Genomic DNA, 18,310 nt, shown 5'->3' on the forward strand with positions numbered 1-18,310 from the left:
TTGAATATGAAAACAACGTGAAAGATATTTACTTAAAACTAAAATAATTTTGTAATATTATACAAATAATACTTGATCAGATATACCAAATAATAATTTATATTAGTTTTGTTCATAACATTTTATTCTACAGCTTTAGTTACCAGCTAAAAAATAGGAGTAAATGATAATTTTAACTGTAAACATCGAAATCGAAAATGGCGTTCTGTACAGCTGTGGGTTGCGCAATTTATATGTAAATGTGTACGAAAATCTTAATAAAATTTATATTTTGTGTGCTATAAATAATCTAGACACTGAAAATGTTTCATATGCGTAATTTTTGCGGTCAATATTGTATAGTGCTTTAGTATTTTTTCGTTAGTGTAAACCTGTCAGGGACCGTGTATTTTTTGTGTTGTGGTGATGTATTAAAATGATAAATAATGAAACGAAAAATAATACGGCTGTGCAAATAATGTAAAAATGATGGCTGTGTTATGGGTGATTTTAATTTTGGCTTCAACGGGCCTTCAATTGGTACAAGGATTGCCTGTTACCCCAGTGCTGCGGGTCTACTACTACCCGCACGGTAAGTCAATTTATTAGAAAACAATGTTTTTTTCATTTACTTTGAATAGAAAATAATATTACACTCCATAGTGAAACATTAATTTCATATATATTAAATGTAATCGAAAATAACTCTTTTTAACATAATCTTTGTTTAATCTAAATACATGTGGGTAGTATTTGCATAAGTTGAAATTTCTAGTATTCGTAATTTTAACGACAATACGGCACTATTTTAATTCATTTTTTAATTTTTAACTTTTTTTATTTGAAGATATAGACTATTTAGATTATTTTAAACAATGAGTATGAGAAAAAAAATTGTTCAACAATCACCAATTGTATAGCTATTATTTACGTTTACGATTAACTAAGGTGTATATTTTCTAATTGTAAATATATATATATATAACATGACTAATTTTATATTAAGTTTGAATAGTAAATAAATAATTAACAGAATAAATCTCTAAGTTATTTGCTATTCACTTTAAGGAACCAATCTTATTGACAATCACCTGAATCAAAACAATTATGTTTTTACAGAGTAATTTGTGTTTGTGTTTAATCAAACAAATTACTTATCAATATATAAACCAACATACTTATTATAAACATATAGTTTATATTAGTAATTTTTAAGGTTTAATTGCTGATTAAAATTGACCCAGTACTGCTATTGTTAAATATAAACTAGCTTTAAAATATTTTTCCATTAATGAATTTGATAGAGACAGAAGTAGATGTAAATTGTTTGCTAGGTCTGGCTTACACAGTACATTTGATGACTTACAAAGTGAATTTTTCAACCTCTTTAAAAAATGTGAACCTAAGCAGTCACCATCCTGTCATTATGCAGCATGTTTTGTTTCTTATTGATTGTGATTCTTTCCCTTATGTGTTTTATTCAATCTTTAAGTTGCTTAAATGATTTAAATGTTACAGAAGCAAAGGTGTCCGAGGATACAGAAGAATGGAATTGGGAAAAATTGTACACATCACTGGGGGCGCTGGCAGTGTTGCTGACTTTTCTAGGACTACTAGTTGGTTGCGCCTGGTGCTTCAGGCATAAAAGCTGTAAGGTAAGTCACAATTAAGAGTTAAAGGATTGTTATGTCTACCTTAAGTGTAGCATACTAGTATTTAAATTAGTGTTTAGTAACAAATGGTCTTAATTTTTTATCTATGGTATTCTTTGTAGATTTAGGTCATGTGTCTCATTTTCTATTTATTTTTAATAAAATCAATCATTATTTTTTTAAATGCAGATTGTTACAATAATTTAAAAATAGGTATAACTCAGTTAACATTTTTATATATCACTAATAATATGATTCCTTTTTTATAGTAAATAACATTTAATTGATCTTTGCTTAAAAGCAATTTAATATAAAAAATTAGCAAAACATCGATAGTCACATTATTGCTAGGAGAGGGTTTTAAACTTATCTAAAGATGTCATGTTTTGTTTTAATGTATTTCTGATTGTGTATATAATGAGAACAGCTAATAAAAGCTAAAATTATGTATCTAATCAATGGCGGACGATGGGTCATTGCACTGCGTACCGTCCATATAATACGAGTTATCATATTATGCATGCCTTCAAACTATTAATGGGCCAATCTGTGATATCAAATGCGCTTACGCCCTTGACTGATAATATTTATGAAGCTCCTCTTAACTAAAAAAAAAAATATTTTGTATGAAGTCTTCAAATAATTTATTTTAATAGTATTTAGATATAAAACGACAATAAAATTTATCGACAATTTTATAATAAGAATTTATTCTTCAATTCATACTTTGATTATTACTTAAGCCGTCCGGACATATGACGCAATAGACAACCTTCAATCGATATTCCATTCTTATTATCCATTGGAAGTACAGGGGCTATCAAGTTTCATGTCTCAGAAGGGTCAGTACCCACACTAATTAATACATAGTCTGCCCGACTCATTAGTCCAGGGACAGCCTGCGACATTAGTCATCGTAAGCCAATATTTGGCACCATCAAGATCTATTCTTCGCGATGATGCATCCACGTCAGTAAGAACGTAAAATATCGAATGTTTGTTAGTCATTGAATATTTATTTCAGTTTTTATTACTTGAAGCTATGATATCGTTGCGATGTATTTATATTGTAACTTTATTACCAAAGAACGTTTTGTATGTATATCCAACGCGTGAAAATCTAAGAAAATCTTTCTATTTTACCATATTTAGAATTTTTTGATACGCTCTTTATTATGTTAAAAATGTTTAAGCTTTTATATATCGTTAGAGGACGATTTTTGGCCCCTACTGCAGTTGATGTTATGCCGTAAAAGATAATAGGCACACCGATAGTGCAGATTAATTAAAATTTAAGCGATCCCAGCTAGCAAGCTGACCTAAATGTTCTACATTTGTCGCAATGTATTTTTTAATAAAATATTATATGAAATTAAATCATATCATGAGCATGGATGTACCGTTTTGTTGTTATAACAATTATATTAAAGCTGAAGCGAAGCTCGGTCACCCATGGATTTATAATTAATATAGCCAAAATTGCTATTAATTAGTGTTTATGTCGTATGTCTAATTATCGAACCAATGCATTGTGGGCTAAGCACTAAATTCTAAATTCGACGGTGTTCATATCTTTGAAAGGGAAAACTGCATATTGTCTTCATATGAACGAAGTCGTAGGCGCAGTTCCCCGTGATATATGTTATATTAGAGTAGGTAAATTCGACTTACTTATGCTCATGACTTGTGTATGTATGTAAATTTATTTTATTTCTTCATATAACGAAGGTGGAACCTTACTAAGGTTTCAGAACGATACGAATAAGATAAACGTTATTATATTATATGTTATTGCTTACGTTCTATTTTTATGTCACATGTAAAGTATGTAGATTTTTTATACCACTAAATTTACATAAGTTATTAATTTGTGCATAGATCGATATCGCTTAATATCCTGGTCAAGAAAATACCTAGTAACAGCCTGTTAAGGCCCCACTGCTGGGCTAAGGCCTCCTCTCCCTTTTGAGGAGAAGGTTTGGAGCTTATTCCACCACGCTGCTCCAATGCGTCTCGGTAGAATACACATGTGGCAGAATTTCAATGAAATCAGACACACGCAGGCTTCCTAACAATGTTTTTCTTCACCGTCAAGCACGAGATGAATTATAAATACAAATTAAGCACTTGAAAATTCAGTGGCGCTTGCTCGGGTTTGAACCCACGATCATCGGTTAAGATTCACGCGTTCGAACCACTCAGCCATACCAACTTTACTATATTTTTTAATTAACTGGACCGTTAATTTAGAGATAAAACACGGCCTGTATTATTTCACCAGCTTATAGTGTCGTTAAAAATGATAAAAACCTGGGAACAAATGACATTTGGCAACCTAAAGAAAGGTGCTCGTCTTGAACAGCCTAAAGAGTTTCTATGATACTCAATTTTCACCACACATAACTTTTATCACCATGACAATATGATCTCATTACCAATTTTGTTTATCTCTTTGCTGTTATCTTGAGCGGAAGAATATACATAAGGTTTTTATAATAAATGTGATACGTACTCTAGCAGCATAAAGTATATTATGTTTGTGGTTTTTATATATTGACTTTGTAAATATATGGACTGCGAAATGTAAATATATATACTGACTAATGTGCTCCCATACAAATACGATCGCTGTTTATATTATTTCAACATCAAAATCGAAAATATACTTAATTCAAGTAGACTCTTTCTAGATATTATAAATCGCAATATTACAAAATAAATTAATTTTAAAGCTACCACCATTTCGTAATGTAGATTTTACCGAAAAGAACAAGCAATGTACTCGTAGTAGTTTTTCATAGTTATAAATTATCTTCAGCTATTGATTCTACAGTAAATTACTATACAATTACAGATATAACACGGTGACGTCAATATGTCATGCTTACTAGTACACCGGATACGTAGCGGTAAACGCAGTTTTGCTTGTAATTTGCTATTCGTTCGTCTCGTATTATTTAGTTATGTCCACTTCCTAACCGTCGATTCGATTGTATGAGAGACAAAAGAGTGATGATTTGAAAACTTTCATTCTATTACAAATAAAAAACTTTATCATTCATTACACCGATTATTATTAGATATATTAGAAAAAAAGCCGAGATGGCCTAGTGGTTAGAACGCGTGAATCTTAACCGACGTTCGTGGGTTCAAACCCGAGCAAGCACCACTGAATTTTCATGTGCTTAATTTGTGATAATAATTCATCTCGTGCTTGACGGTGAAGGAAAACATCGTGAGGAAACCTGCATGTGTCTAATTTCATTGAAATTATGCCACATGTGTATTCTAATTCGCGGTGGATTAAGCTCCAAACCTTCTCCTCAAAAGGGAGAGGAGGCCTTAGCCCAGCAGTGGGACATTAACAGGCTGTTACTGTTACACCGATTAAATGCTTTTCGACTCTGTTGTAAAATGTTTGAAAGATAAAAAGAATATTCTTATTCTACAACATCTACTTCGTCCTCTTAGAATAATAAACATGTAGGATCGTTATTACTTGTATATAATTTCGCTCTTATATTTTATTCAGGTATTGAAATACGAATTATAAGGTACTGGCCGAAAAATGTGCGGTGTTCGAGAGTTTTTTTACATGTTTTTTTGCACGCAACCGTAACCGTCCTACGAATGATGAACGAAAATTGTATATGTATGAGCTGGAATAACCTCAAAACGGTTCATGTGCGCTAGTTTAACATAATAAATGAATTATGAACTGACAACTATTGTCCGTCGTAACTCATAATTGATATAATTCCGCAGTCACTGTTTCAGGCTTATGTTCTCTATTAACTAATGGAACGTTACTGGAAAGCGTGGTTTAGGTATTATTTTTGTTTTTCGTGGTAAAGGAACGGTCTTTGTAATATACTTTAATTAATTTTGGTGATAAGATCCATTAAAGGAACAAAATGGAGTTCGTGTAATATACAAAGTAGAATTTAATATAGAAATAATTTAAAATAGAAGTTGTGTATATATTAAAGGTTTTGCAAGTTGATAATAAATCGGACGTTGTGTGAAATAAAGTAAATAGTGGTAGAACAAATAAACGCTTGTTGATTACTCCTAAATGAGTCAGTTCCTGCAGCCACCTGCAAGTACATTAATTGAAGAGCAGTCGCAGATCATTTATGTACAATAAGTTGTATCTTAACAAAACCACTAGATAGCTTTCTTCAGATAGTTAAAACGTTATTTTTCAGTATGCTCCGTGTACATTACATTGAAAACTGTTTTAAATTATCCAGTGGTCGCCTCGTAGTATTATATGCTATTTAATATTTAAAAGTATTAGATAGATTGTTCTCATTTCCAATGGTATTACAATTAATTTTTGGTAAGGTATAAAATCCGAAAACAAGAGTGCTATAAAGCTTATGTAACTTTTTCTTTCTATGCATTACATTGCCAATTATTTGAAAAATATGAAAGATAGGAAAAATGAGACTTGATTGGAGAATCGTGCTCAGTACGGCAGCAAAAAGTCCATGCGATTATCAAAAAACGGTGTTGGTGTTTATTTTTTACATGTGTTTGTCTTTATTTAATAGCTACCCGTTCCGGCTACGCACACAGAACACTTCACCAAAGATTTATCGAATGAAGATTTTAGGAACGCATAAATAACAACATTTATTTTTTATCATACACGATATATAATGTAATTTTAACACATAGATCATAGTTTTTGCACTCATACTCCATGTAAATTTTAATTATGCCACACTCCTCCGTGCGCGTAATATGCTTGAGAAGTGTTACATAGTTTTATCTTCATATATTAATATAAGATTATATAAAGATTGTATCCCAATTAAGTACGATAAAAAGATCGGTTATTTCAATTTACATAATTTTCTTTTACAGCTTTTCCTTTCGAAATAAAAAGTTGCAAATCTATCTAAAAGATATTTTGTACTGAGATGAATAATGTCAACGACCGACGTAAAATATCTGGGGCACGACCGATTTTTTAGCGAGAAGCATAATGGGTTAAATTTTTGCTAACTTTTATTTTTCCGCTCATTCTTAAAAAACATTGAAAATATTTCTCTAAATATAACATTTAACCTCGGCTAAATCTGGTCTATATCAAATTAATTTTCTTAATAGTATTTAAAATTAACCCAAAAATTCTTGAACGCAAAATCTCAGATGGTTCACATTTAAAAACCTAGACTATGTGCGAGACATTTAGATGACGTGAAACTAATTTATGGTAATCTTTATGATGCGGGAAATTGGTTCTTATGCGATTAGGATAAAGAATTATTAAGTGAAGATATACAATGGCGCTGATAGACGTTGCAGTGTGAGCAGTGGCGCTTCGTGTTGGCAGCATGCCCAAAGATCTTAGACCTCCCGTTCCACTCCCGGTTCTATAGCACTCAGTTTCAACCTCCCTATTACTACTTTTACTAATGCAAGGGAACAATATCGCGCTTTCGACCCAGCGATGTATTATTCCAACGCATTGCTAACGGGTTGGGCAAACACAAAGAACGCAGATATGCACCATGTCACCGTTGCGCCTTGTGAGTTGCGACCTACCACCGCTGCGGTTCGAGCGTGATATACAGATATATAAAACTATGTCATTAGATATATTTATGCACTCATTTTTAACTTGCATAGATGTTCTATTCTTAAAATAATAAGCGCGCTAGGGTTTACACGTGTATTATGGGAGATCAGCCGGAAATTGACATAAATTGAACGTAATTTAAATGAATACAGACAAACTTATCATTCATGATTATACTTTATGTATTTTGCTTCAATTATTTTTATGTGTTTTAAAGTAAACGAGACCGGAGTACACAAACAAATAGAAGATAAGTCATGTGAGATAAGATTATATTAGCTTCTTGTTAGCATTGAGGTAGGTCACACGCATCAAGGTCACTGGACAGACAAACTCTCAAAATGGCTTCGCGAGAAATCAACGTGTATTGAGGTCACTGAAATAAGATTATTGTTATTCAAAAGTATTGGAATATAATCGCGTTTTTTTATAATGATGTAAAGTCAGTGTCAGTTTTAAAGATCTCAAATAAACAATGTCAATAAATTGTAAACACCTATTTTCCCAGTAAATCCCGTAATTTATATGCCTATGTTGTTCTCCAGGCTACAGCTATATCAAAATTCGTTTAGTAAAGTCGTGATGAGGTAACAAACGAACTGACAGAGCTACCGCAAAACAGCAATACTTGATATTGTTGTGTTCCGGTTTGAAGGGTGAGTGAGCCAGTGTTATTACAGGCACAAGGGACATAAAATCTTAGTTGTTACATAGCCAATGCGCCACGCAATGTTGGTGGCGCATTGGCTATGTAAGCGATGGTTGACATTTCTTACAATGCCAATAGCTAAGGGCGTTTGGTGACCACTTACCATCAGGTGACCTATATGCTCGTCCGCCTTCCTATTCTATAAAAAAAACCTACTTTCGCATTTATAATATTTGTAGGAATTTCAATCAACAGCCAATCGTTGTCCACTGCTGAACATAGGCCTCTCCCAAGGTGCGCCAAAGCTCCCTGTCCTCCGCCTTCCGCATCCAGTTGGTGCCCGCCACCTTCTTAAGGTCGTCGGTCCACCTGGCTGGAGGGCGCCCTACGCTGCGCTTGCCGATTCGTGGTCTCCACTCTAGGACTCGTCTGCTCCAACGGCCATCGGTCCTACGACATACGTGACCAGCCCACTGCCACTTCAGCCTGCTAATTTTGCAAGCTTTTTTTGTATTATCTGTCCTAGGTAGGTATATTCACTAACAACTTCGAGAGGTTTCCCCTCGACGTATATCGGTCCCGGCACGACATGCCTATTGAACATGACCTTGGTCTTGTCCAAGTTCATACCGAGACCGACACACCGGGAAGACTCGCCTAGGCTACGCAGCATTTCGGTGAGTTGTTCCAGCGACTCTGCTATGATGACGATATCGTCGGCAAATCGAAGGTGTGAGATGTACTCGCCGTTTACATTGACTCCATACCTAGTCCAATCCAGCGTTTTGAAAACGTCTTCCAACGCGTTGGTGAACAGTTTCGGGGATATTACATCCCCCTGTCTCACCCCTCTGCGCAGTTGGATCGCCTTCGTCTTACAGTCCTGGATGTGGACAGTCATTGTAGCGGCGTTGTACAGACATCTCAGTACCTCGATATATCTCCAATCGATATGACATCTCTGCAATGAGTCGAGCACTGCCCAGGTTTCGATGGAGTCGAAGGCTTTCTCGTAGTCCACAAATGCCATACACAGCGGCTGATTGTACTCTTCGGTCTTCTGCACAATCTGCCGAACAGTATGGATGTGATCCACGGTGCTGTAGCCTGATCGAAAGCCGGCTTGCTCTGGGGGCTGGATCTCGTCAAGTCGTCTGGCGAGACGGTTCGTGACGACTCTTGAGAACAGGTTATACACGTGACTCAGGAGGGAGATTGGTCTGTAGTTTTTCAAGAGGGTTTTATCACCTTTCTTGAAAAACAGTACCACCTCACTCCCGCTCCACGTTTCCGGGGTCTTGCCATGTTGGATGACGGAATTAAAGAGGCTTGCTAGCTCTTTCAGGACCGGGGTCCCGCCTGCCTTAAGCAACTCTGTTGTGATTCCGTCATCTCCCGGAGCTTTGTTGTTTTTAAGCTGTTCTAGAGCCGCCCTAATCTCTCCTTGGTCAACGACCGGGAGCTCCTCGGAGTAATGGCGCATAAGAGGGGCGCGCTGGTCATCAATACTGATTCCCATGGGTTTATCCGATCTTGAAGAGAACAACTGCCCATAAAACCTCTCTACTTCTCCGATAATCTCAGGCCTAGAGGTAACGACCCCACCATTTTCAGTTTTAAGTTTTGTCAGACGCGGCCTCCCAAACTTGCGAGCGAACACTTTCGATCCCCGATTTTGCTCAATCGCAGCCTTGATGGCACGGGTATTGGAGCGTCGGAGATCGCGTCGCGTCAGCGTTTTTATTGTTCGGTTTAATGCCTTATCTGACAAAAACGATGGTAGTTCTCGTCGTTCTCTCATGAGCTCGAGTGTCTCAGCAGAGAGTTTTGGTGCGTTGTCTCTTCTCTGTGGCGGAAAACACTTGCGGGATGTGTTTTGCAGTATTTTGACCAGCGTGTCGGTTCTCTCATCAATGCTGCTTATGGTTTCCAACGCGGTGAATTGATTTTGAAGTTCCATTTGGAACTTTTCGGAGCCTTGAGCAGCTTGCAGCATGGTAGGTCGGAGAGTAGACCTCATCATTCTCGATCTTTCGGCTTTTAAGTTGATATTTAGAGTGCCTCGAACCAAGCGGTGATCACTTCCGGTATTAAACCTGTTGATCACTGAAACATCTCTAAATATGTGCCTTTTATTCGAAATGATAAAGTCTATCTCGTTCCTTGTCACGTTGTCGGGGCTTCGCCAGGTCCACCTCCTCTGAGGCTTCTTTTGAAAGAAAGAATTCATCAAAAAAAGCCCCTGCGCTTCGAGAAAGTTTACCAGCATTTGCCCCCTGTGATTTCTGCAGCCCAAGCCGTAAGGTCCGACTTTCGATTCACCGCTATCTTGTACTCCCACTTTAGCATTAAAGTCTCCCATAACAACATTGTAGTGGGCCCTCGAGGTGTCGTTGAGGGCCTTTGCGATGTCCTCGTACATCGCTTCGACCACATCATCAGAGTATGTCGAAGTTGGCGCATATACCTGTACAACCTTCAGGGAGTACCTGTCGGAAAGTTTTAGGACAAGGTACGCTACCCGGTTCGACACACTACTGATTTCCACAATGCTGCTAATGAGATCCTTTTTGACTAGAAAACCGACACCACCCTGGGAGAGGTTATCACCTTCGCGGAAGTAGAGTAAGTTACCGGACTCTAGAGTTATCGTGTCCTCCCCCTGTCTTCGGACTTCAGATAACCCCAGTATATGCCAGTTTATATGACTTAACTCTACTTCTAATTCGGCGAGGTGATGGTCCAGCCTCATCGAGCGTCCATTATACGTTGCCATTTTCAGTCGCTTTATACGGTAGCCTGCCGTGAACCGGTGATTCTTAGCACCCCCTGCCCTGCCGATACCGCGACCGCTACCTTGGTCGGGCCTAGCGGGCTTGCCGGTAACTGGGGGCCTTTTTTTGGGCGCATCTGCCATTTAGGGAGGGGTTTGCCCATACTCGCCGCGCTGGGCAGGCGTGTTGGCGAGCGCAGTAGGGGGTAAGATGTTTATGGGAGGGGGGACGCTGCTGCCCATCCCCCCTTTTCCCCGTCCCTTAGTCGCCTCTTACGACACCCACGGGATGAGATTGGGGGAGTGCTATTCTAAGCCGGTACTCCACGGCGAATTTGTAGGAATTTGGCGGGATTGATTCAGTGTGTAAATACATTCTTTGATGGGTTATAATCGTGGGTTATTTGCATGTGAACGACGCCGAACTGCTGGTGTTTTTTCCCTCAACACATCATGAAAGTGTTTTAATTATCTTTTTCCCTCCCATTTGTTTTGAACACATTCGTCGAAGGTTTTCGGAAATTGGTTATTCAATACCCAATTACGAAGTTATCGGCGCTTGCTTTCGTTCAACGTTCCGTTCCATTTAACAGCTGAGTGTTATGTAACACGAACTTCCTTTACGGCCAGACGAGCCGTTTAAATTATATTACCGGGATACCTGTTCTTACGTCGAAAAAATCTTTACAGTGTATTAAAAGAAATGTTTATTTTTTTTAAACAAATAAAAAATTTAATTCGGATGTTGATCCAGTTTTATCGAACTTCTTTAGAAGTATTAATGTTGTAAATTTTTAGCATTCCGAAGCATAATGAAAATTTATTTATATTATACTTCACATACTTATTTTACTAATATTATATAAATGATCGTTTTGATTCTTCGTTATCACCGGATTCTTGCAAACACTAATAATACCATTTATGCAATTTTTTTATTTTAAGATAGTTCAAAGTTTCGGGTCGGACATGAGCTTTAAAAATAATATATTATAATGCATATGTTTTGAGAAATAGCTAATTGTGTCATCGTCGGACAGAAATTTTTCGGTCTGGGCGCTCTCCGAGCGAACGCTGCCAAAACTTTAACGAATACGGGAAAACTTTGTATAAGCGATTTGTTGATCTCATCATCAAAATGACTACAGAAAAGTTTGCGGCAGCACATAACAATTATCAATCTTTTGTATATTGATAATGTGTCTTATATTAACAATTAAATTTTTAATCTTATTAAATCATACGTTAGTCCAATGTATTTGTGACGCAGTGCTTATCTTCAAATAAAAAAAAGAGAAATATCTAATTGTTATTTGGAACAGTCTTTAAACAGGTGCGTGCCGTCAGATGTACTAGTATTAGCCAGAATAGCTTGTGTAATTGCAATTGTTGATAATGAAAAAAATCGCTTTAACCCAATTACACTAACCTGACTTTCCGACGCTTAATACTAACTTACGTCGTTTTGACTACGCCGGTATAAAAATGGTTTTAACATACATTTATGGAAACAAATTTTCAAAACAAACTTAATAAAACAAATCAATAAAAAAAAAACAAAACATACTCATCATTTGAGACAACTCAAAGTTTGTGTTTGCCACACAAGGACTTGAAACACTTCGTGGAACTATTAAGATTTTCCATCATCGCTGGTGAGTAGGCAGGTACATAGGCACAAGGGACATAACATCTTAGCTCTCAAGGTTTGTGGCGCATTTGCGATGTAAGGAATCATTATTATTTCTTACATCGCCAATACATAGGCCAGTGGTGACCATTTATCATCAGGTGGCACGTTTGCCCTTCCGCCCTGTCAAACATGTATCAATCATTATTTAGCAGACATGTTTTCAATTGAAATTCAATATCCATCTCGACCAAAAAATACTTAGAAACACATGAAAGTTTCTGTTTTATTTATATATTGCAAAGTGTAGCAATTAAACGTTTTCTTTATAACTCTTTTCTATTCTCAGCGAATCGGACACTTCAGTGACTTAACCATACGTTTACTAGAGCTTTTAGCGCCCCCCGTCCTTAGCCATAATTGCGTTGTTCAGACGAGCTTACAGTACGATGAAGCTAGCGAAAACCTATGTATATAAACAATACATATGTATCTGGTACGTTGCTATACCTAACTTAGTAATTAATTATTGAATACATAAAGCTATGTTTACTATTCAATTAGTCCATTTGTAAAATCACATGTATAATTTTGGTATAGGTATTTCTCATTAAAATTTTGAACAATAGCGATATTTCAAATAACGTAATCTTAGATCTTAAAGAGATAAATAGATCTTCCACTTATGATTGCAATTAAAGAACAATAAAGTACCCATAGCAAACAAGGAGCTCTTAATGAGTAGAGTTATCAACACTTGAAAGGGAACACGTGCTTCTACGTCGTAATTATCATGCGCGTGAGCGTGTGTGAGTCAGCGCATGATGCGCTCGCGTCGTGCATTGAGAATAGGGCTGCAAAACTGAAAATACAGGAATCCACCTACACCGCTTACGAGAAACAGAAACTATTAATTTATATTTATATGCAGCATTATTGTGACCTGAACAAATCGGCAACGACGGCCAATTATAAAGAATAGCCAACTGCGCAGGTTATATTAATATGTTCCTCAAGTTTCTGCGCAAACACAAATGATAGTCTATTCTCTATATATACTTTTATAATCAGGTCGTACAGTAAATCGAAACGACCGGAAAGAGATCAACGGCTTTTCAAACGACATCCCTTGGCTGCTATTGAGAATATCTTGATAGAAAATGCCCTAACTTATCGGTTCGAACGAAAATTTGTTCACAGGCCCTTGAGATCTGCAGCCGTGTAAACTACTTGCTTAATTAATGAGGCATTAAATTGTTTTTTACTAAAAAAAAGTACGCACAGGATATCGTAGATGTCTAACTGTCCGGGCAACCCTAACTACGCGACGTTATTTCGTTTCTGGCTGACGCGCTGAGTCGCCGTAATGCAAGATATGATTGCATTTAAGATGAGCCTATTTATAAGCATTCTTATCTCGTTGCGGTGACTAACGATGTTTGGTATTTGATCGTACTCTCACATTAAATAACTACATGTTCGCTGCTTTTTAATTCATATATATACAACGAGTGATATGTTGCTATCTTATTTGACAGTGTTTATACAAGAAAAATATCCATCTTTTTTTTAATAATATTTTATTAAATTATAAAAATATAACATTGATAACATTATACATAGTTTGAAAACGAAAAATCCAATTGATGTGGTTTTCACGGTGAATATTACTAGTCGTAACCTGCCCCGTGAATGCCACAAAATATTCACTCAACCTAATTAATCAATGAGCAATAAAAATGGAATCAATTGTATATGGCACAATTGTCCATTTACTGAAAACTCATATGACATCGGCATGTGTACGTGGGAATATGTCGGACACGGGATGGTCATCACAAATGTCGCAATCCTCTTTTATGAGTCGCCTTGCCCATTTACGTGCCACTAGGGACCCGCCCACGGGCCCAGCCATATAGAACTTTATTCAAATCATGTATATACATTCTTGTTATTTGAAAATATAGTAAATAAACATCTGATACTCGCCAGTGTTTAAGAAGTTACATTAAGTAAAGTTTTTGCAAAACAAAAGAATTCAAAAGAGGAATTCCAGAATTACATCAGCGTGGTTAATTGTCAAACAGCCAAATAAACACTCTAATTTTCTGATTTATAATATATTTATCTTAGAATTTTATTATTAACCGTAATATATGTATTGTGACGTTCGCGACGAAGCTATAGTTTCTTAAATATTTCGCATTTAAAAATCTCAAAGGACGTCAACGTCCACATCGCTATTTCAATTATTTTGGCACGAAAACAATGTCATTAATATTGATACTATTTTTGTATGATATTTACGTTTATATATCAACTGGAGATGCATTATTCCGTTCATGTGAGAAAATTACTTTATCATTTTTGATTTTTTAACAAGTAGGTACTTCTGTCATGTCCAAAAAAGGCGTCAGAGGTAATGAATATAAAAAGTGGTAAAAAATAAACTAAGTTATCGAGTACACTGAAATCGAGATGAGATTATAACCTAAAACTATCATATTTTTACCGAAATTTATCGTACAGTTTAATTCGCCGTTTTTCGTTATAATTAATTAGATTTAATATTATAAATGATTTACATGGAACTTCTCGTCAAAGGGCCCTCGATTAAGAAGAAGTTATGTAGTTTGTTACGTTACCCAGCGATGTATATTATAATTACATATACACATGCATATATTTAGACATGAAATTTCCTTACGATATATTTTTTTTATTTAACTTGTACAAACAAAAATTAAACACGTTAAAATTTACGTGATCAGTATCCACTGGCTGGGCAATCTCGGCTCTAGTTCAATCTTAAGGTTACTTAAAATTATTTTATTTTATTTTATTAGCCATATTTACATTTTGTTACGATAATATTCAATACTGCTATCGTAAGTATTCATTTAAATTCAAGAATTAACGTCAAACGTTAAAACGCAATATGTTTAAAAGTAATAACAATGTAATAAGACAATATTATGTATGATCTTTCGCTAAAATCGAACGTTTGTTCTTGACATTTTACGTCAACATCGTTATTAACTGTTTACAATATTTTACTGCGAAAACGTTCTTTATCTTAAACGCTAGTCGGAACTTCTTTAGTTTTCCTCAATTATATTTATTTTTCTTATATATATATAATATATGTATATTCAAATTCTTATAAAGTAACACAAAACGCGCACTTAGAATACCTAGTTATATACTTTCTATTATTATTAATCCTGTGGACATTTTTTAATGTTTTTTGGTTCACAGAACAAAATGAAAAAAAAAAAATGCACTGTTACAGTTAATTTTGGGAAACATACAAATGATTTCATTTTTCTAAACTTGGCCGATGATCGTGGGTAACCTCGGGCAAGCGCCACTGAATTTTCGTGTGCTTAATTTGTAATTATATTTCATCTCGTGCTTTACGGTGAAGGAAAACATCGCGACGAAACTTGCACGTATCTAATTTCACTAAAATTCTGTCACATGTGCATATCACCAACCCGCATTGGAGCAGCGTGGTCGAATAAGCTCCCGACCTTCTGCTCAAAAAGAGAGAGGAGGCCTTTAGTCCAGCAGTGGGACATTCAAAGTTACGGTTACGGTTATTAATGTACTAGAACTGAAGTATAACGAAATGTCTTGTTTACGAGTAACAAGAAGTATAAGTTCACATACGACATTCATTCACATTGTGTGCAGATTGTCACAGTAAACGTTTACTACACCATTGTTCGCCGTTGATGTTAGTCCCTTGAATACTTTATACTATTGTGTTTCAAAATGCCATCGATTGTGTCTATACTTTTTTTTTCTCTGATTGTATAACTGTGACTTCCTTACACGTTATGTTTTTATTACGATTTATTAGATAACTTTCTTTGATCCTCCATTGTCTTCGTAACTCTTTAAGTAATGTAACAAACCAATTAATTATGTAAATACAAAAGCAAAGCTTCAAAGGCGAAAAAATGTTTATATTGCTGTGTGTGTGTGTGTGTGTTGCGTGTGTCGATAGGATGACTACAAAGTTGGTGTTACCTACTCAGAAGAACTTGTACTAAGCGCCAACACTGTACAAAGTTGCAGTTTGTTTTTATATACGTATACCGTTTAAGACATAATCATAATTTTCCAATTTTCATCTACTGAAATTTAATTTTTAATATGATAAATAAACATAGTCATTTGCATTTTTTTTTAAATTCATTTGTGGATTTTGTGGACTGGTAAGACTAAGGTTTTGCGCGTTTCATTTGTTTCATTAGGCCAGCGTTGTGGAATCATCTCCAAACCTATTCCTGAAAAGGAGAGTAGTCTATAGCTAGCCAGTAAATAATAATACTATACAATCTACAGTTGATCTTAACTCTAGATCGGATAGAAAGTGAAAGATAATGGTGAAAGTTAAGCGCAATATGATCGTTGTTATACTTATTTATTTCACATTTAATTAATTATAACAAATATTTTCTGTATTGCATGTCAAACTACGACATATTCATCAAAACTGTTCTGTACCTTCTTTCTGTCAAACGATTTTCTTTTTTTTTTGTTTGAAAACAATTTTTCTCAAATATTCAATTATGATTAAGGTGCAACGAATTTCGACCACATAAACAGTAACCATTCAAAGGATATCTTAGTAATTCATAATTATAATAGAATTATTTTAAAACCGACTTAAAAATTAAAGCCCCTATTTTTACTCATTTTGTTTGTATTTTTGCAATTTTATTTTAGTTTATTAAAACATGACCGATTTTTATGTTTTTTTTTAATGACGTCATCTAAATACTAACTTCATATATTGTACAGGTAAAAAAAAACCTTTATTAAATAAGTATAATGATGCACATGTATACAAACCGTAGTAAAGTATACATTTCTAATTATCACAGGTTGTATGAAAGAACAAAGAAAAGTTTCCATCTAACCAGTGGACATAGCCGCGAAAGCCTAGCGGCACTGCTTGAACTAGTTTTGTGCACCATTGTTACCATTTTTTAACTTAATTGCTTCGGACGACAACGGTTACACATTTTTATTTAGGTTTTATATTAATTTTAAAATAGAAAAAAAATTGTATATTTTCTTAAATGATAATTTTGTTTTACCAATTCGTCTAGAAATAATGTTTAATAGTTATTCATGTATTTATTATACATCGTAAGATAATAATATAGCACAGAAAAACAATAGAAATAATAAATGTATAGTAGGGGCGGTCTTTTGGCTAATTAGCAATATCTTTCGGATAATGTCATGTAGTAATATGAATTTGAAGGGTTAAATAAACGTACCAATAAAAGGTATGGGAATACAAATGAAGTAAGGAATACAGTACAGTACAGTAAAATCCTGTGCATGTCCCACTGCTGGGCTAAGCTCCTCTCCCTTTTTGAGGAGAACGTTTGGAGCTTATTCCACCACGCTGCTTCATTGCGGGTTGGTAGAATACACATGTGGCTGAATTTCAGTGAAATTAGACACCTGCAGGTTTCCTCACGATGTTTTCCTTCACCGTCAAGCATGAGATGAATTAGAATAACAAATTAAACACATGAAAATTCTGTGTGGCTTGCCCGGGTTTGAACTCACGATCACGGTTAAGATTCACGCGTTCTTACCATTGGACCATCTCGGCTTATTTTTAAGTAATACAATGAAACGAAAAAAAATACTGTTATCATTTACATTATGATAGGTAAGTAAAATTATGACAAACTTTAACAAAACTATGTACACAATAAATCTACTTTCTATAACATTAATTAAAGATGTTAAACAAATCTACGTATATATACGTCAGGTCATAGGCGCGTCATCATATTATCTCTTTATGAATATTTATTCTTTGTATTATGTAACAATATGTATTGTCGAGAGTTTGAATTTCATCTGAAATATCAAGATATTTTAGAAGATTTACGATCCATCTGATATGTTTACGTAAAGCGTGCGGTAACTATTGTGTGATACCATTGGGTACGGGTCGAGTTATATTCGTGCATAATAAAGTATACTTCATTATTAAAAAGAT

At 35.2% G+C, this 18,310-nt stretch overlaps 1 protein-coding gene across 8 annotated transcripts in view; it reads left to right on the forward strand.

The window, feature by feature from the left end:
- Positions 1-191: 191 nt before the first annotated feature.
- The window catches only part of LOC126770441 (uncharacterized), a 37,764-nt gene continuing 19,645 nt past the window's right edge, over positions 192-18,310 (forward strand). For all 8 annotated transcript variants that reach the window (XR_007669457.1, XM_050489809.1, XM_050489810.1 and 5 more), the window contains exons 1-2: positions 192-571; positions 1,498-1,634. Coding sequence is in view for 7 of the 8 variants with exons in the window: in XM_050489809.1 (XP_050345766.1) it covers positions 466-571; positions 1,498-1,634 (243 nt within the window). In the remaining variant the exon portion in view is untranslated. The remainder of the gene's footprint in view (positions 572-1,497; positions 1,635-18,310) is intronic.

The sequence above is a fragment of the Nymphalis io genome, chromosome 9, assembly GCF_905147045.1.
Source record: "Nymphalis io chromosome 9, ilAglIoxx1.1, whole genome shotgun sequence".
Taxonomy (NCBI): domain Eukaryota; kingdom Metazoa; phylum Arthropoda; class Insecta; order Lepidoptera; family Nymphalidae; genus Nymphalis; species Nymphalis io.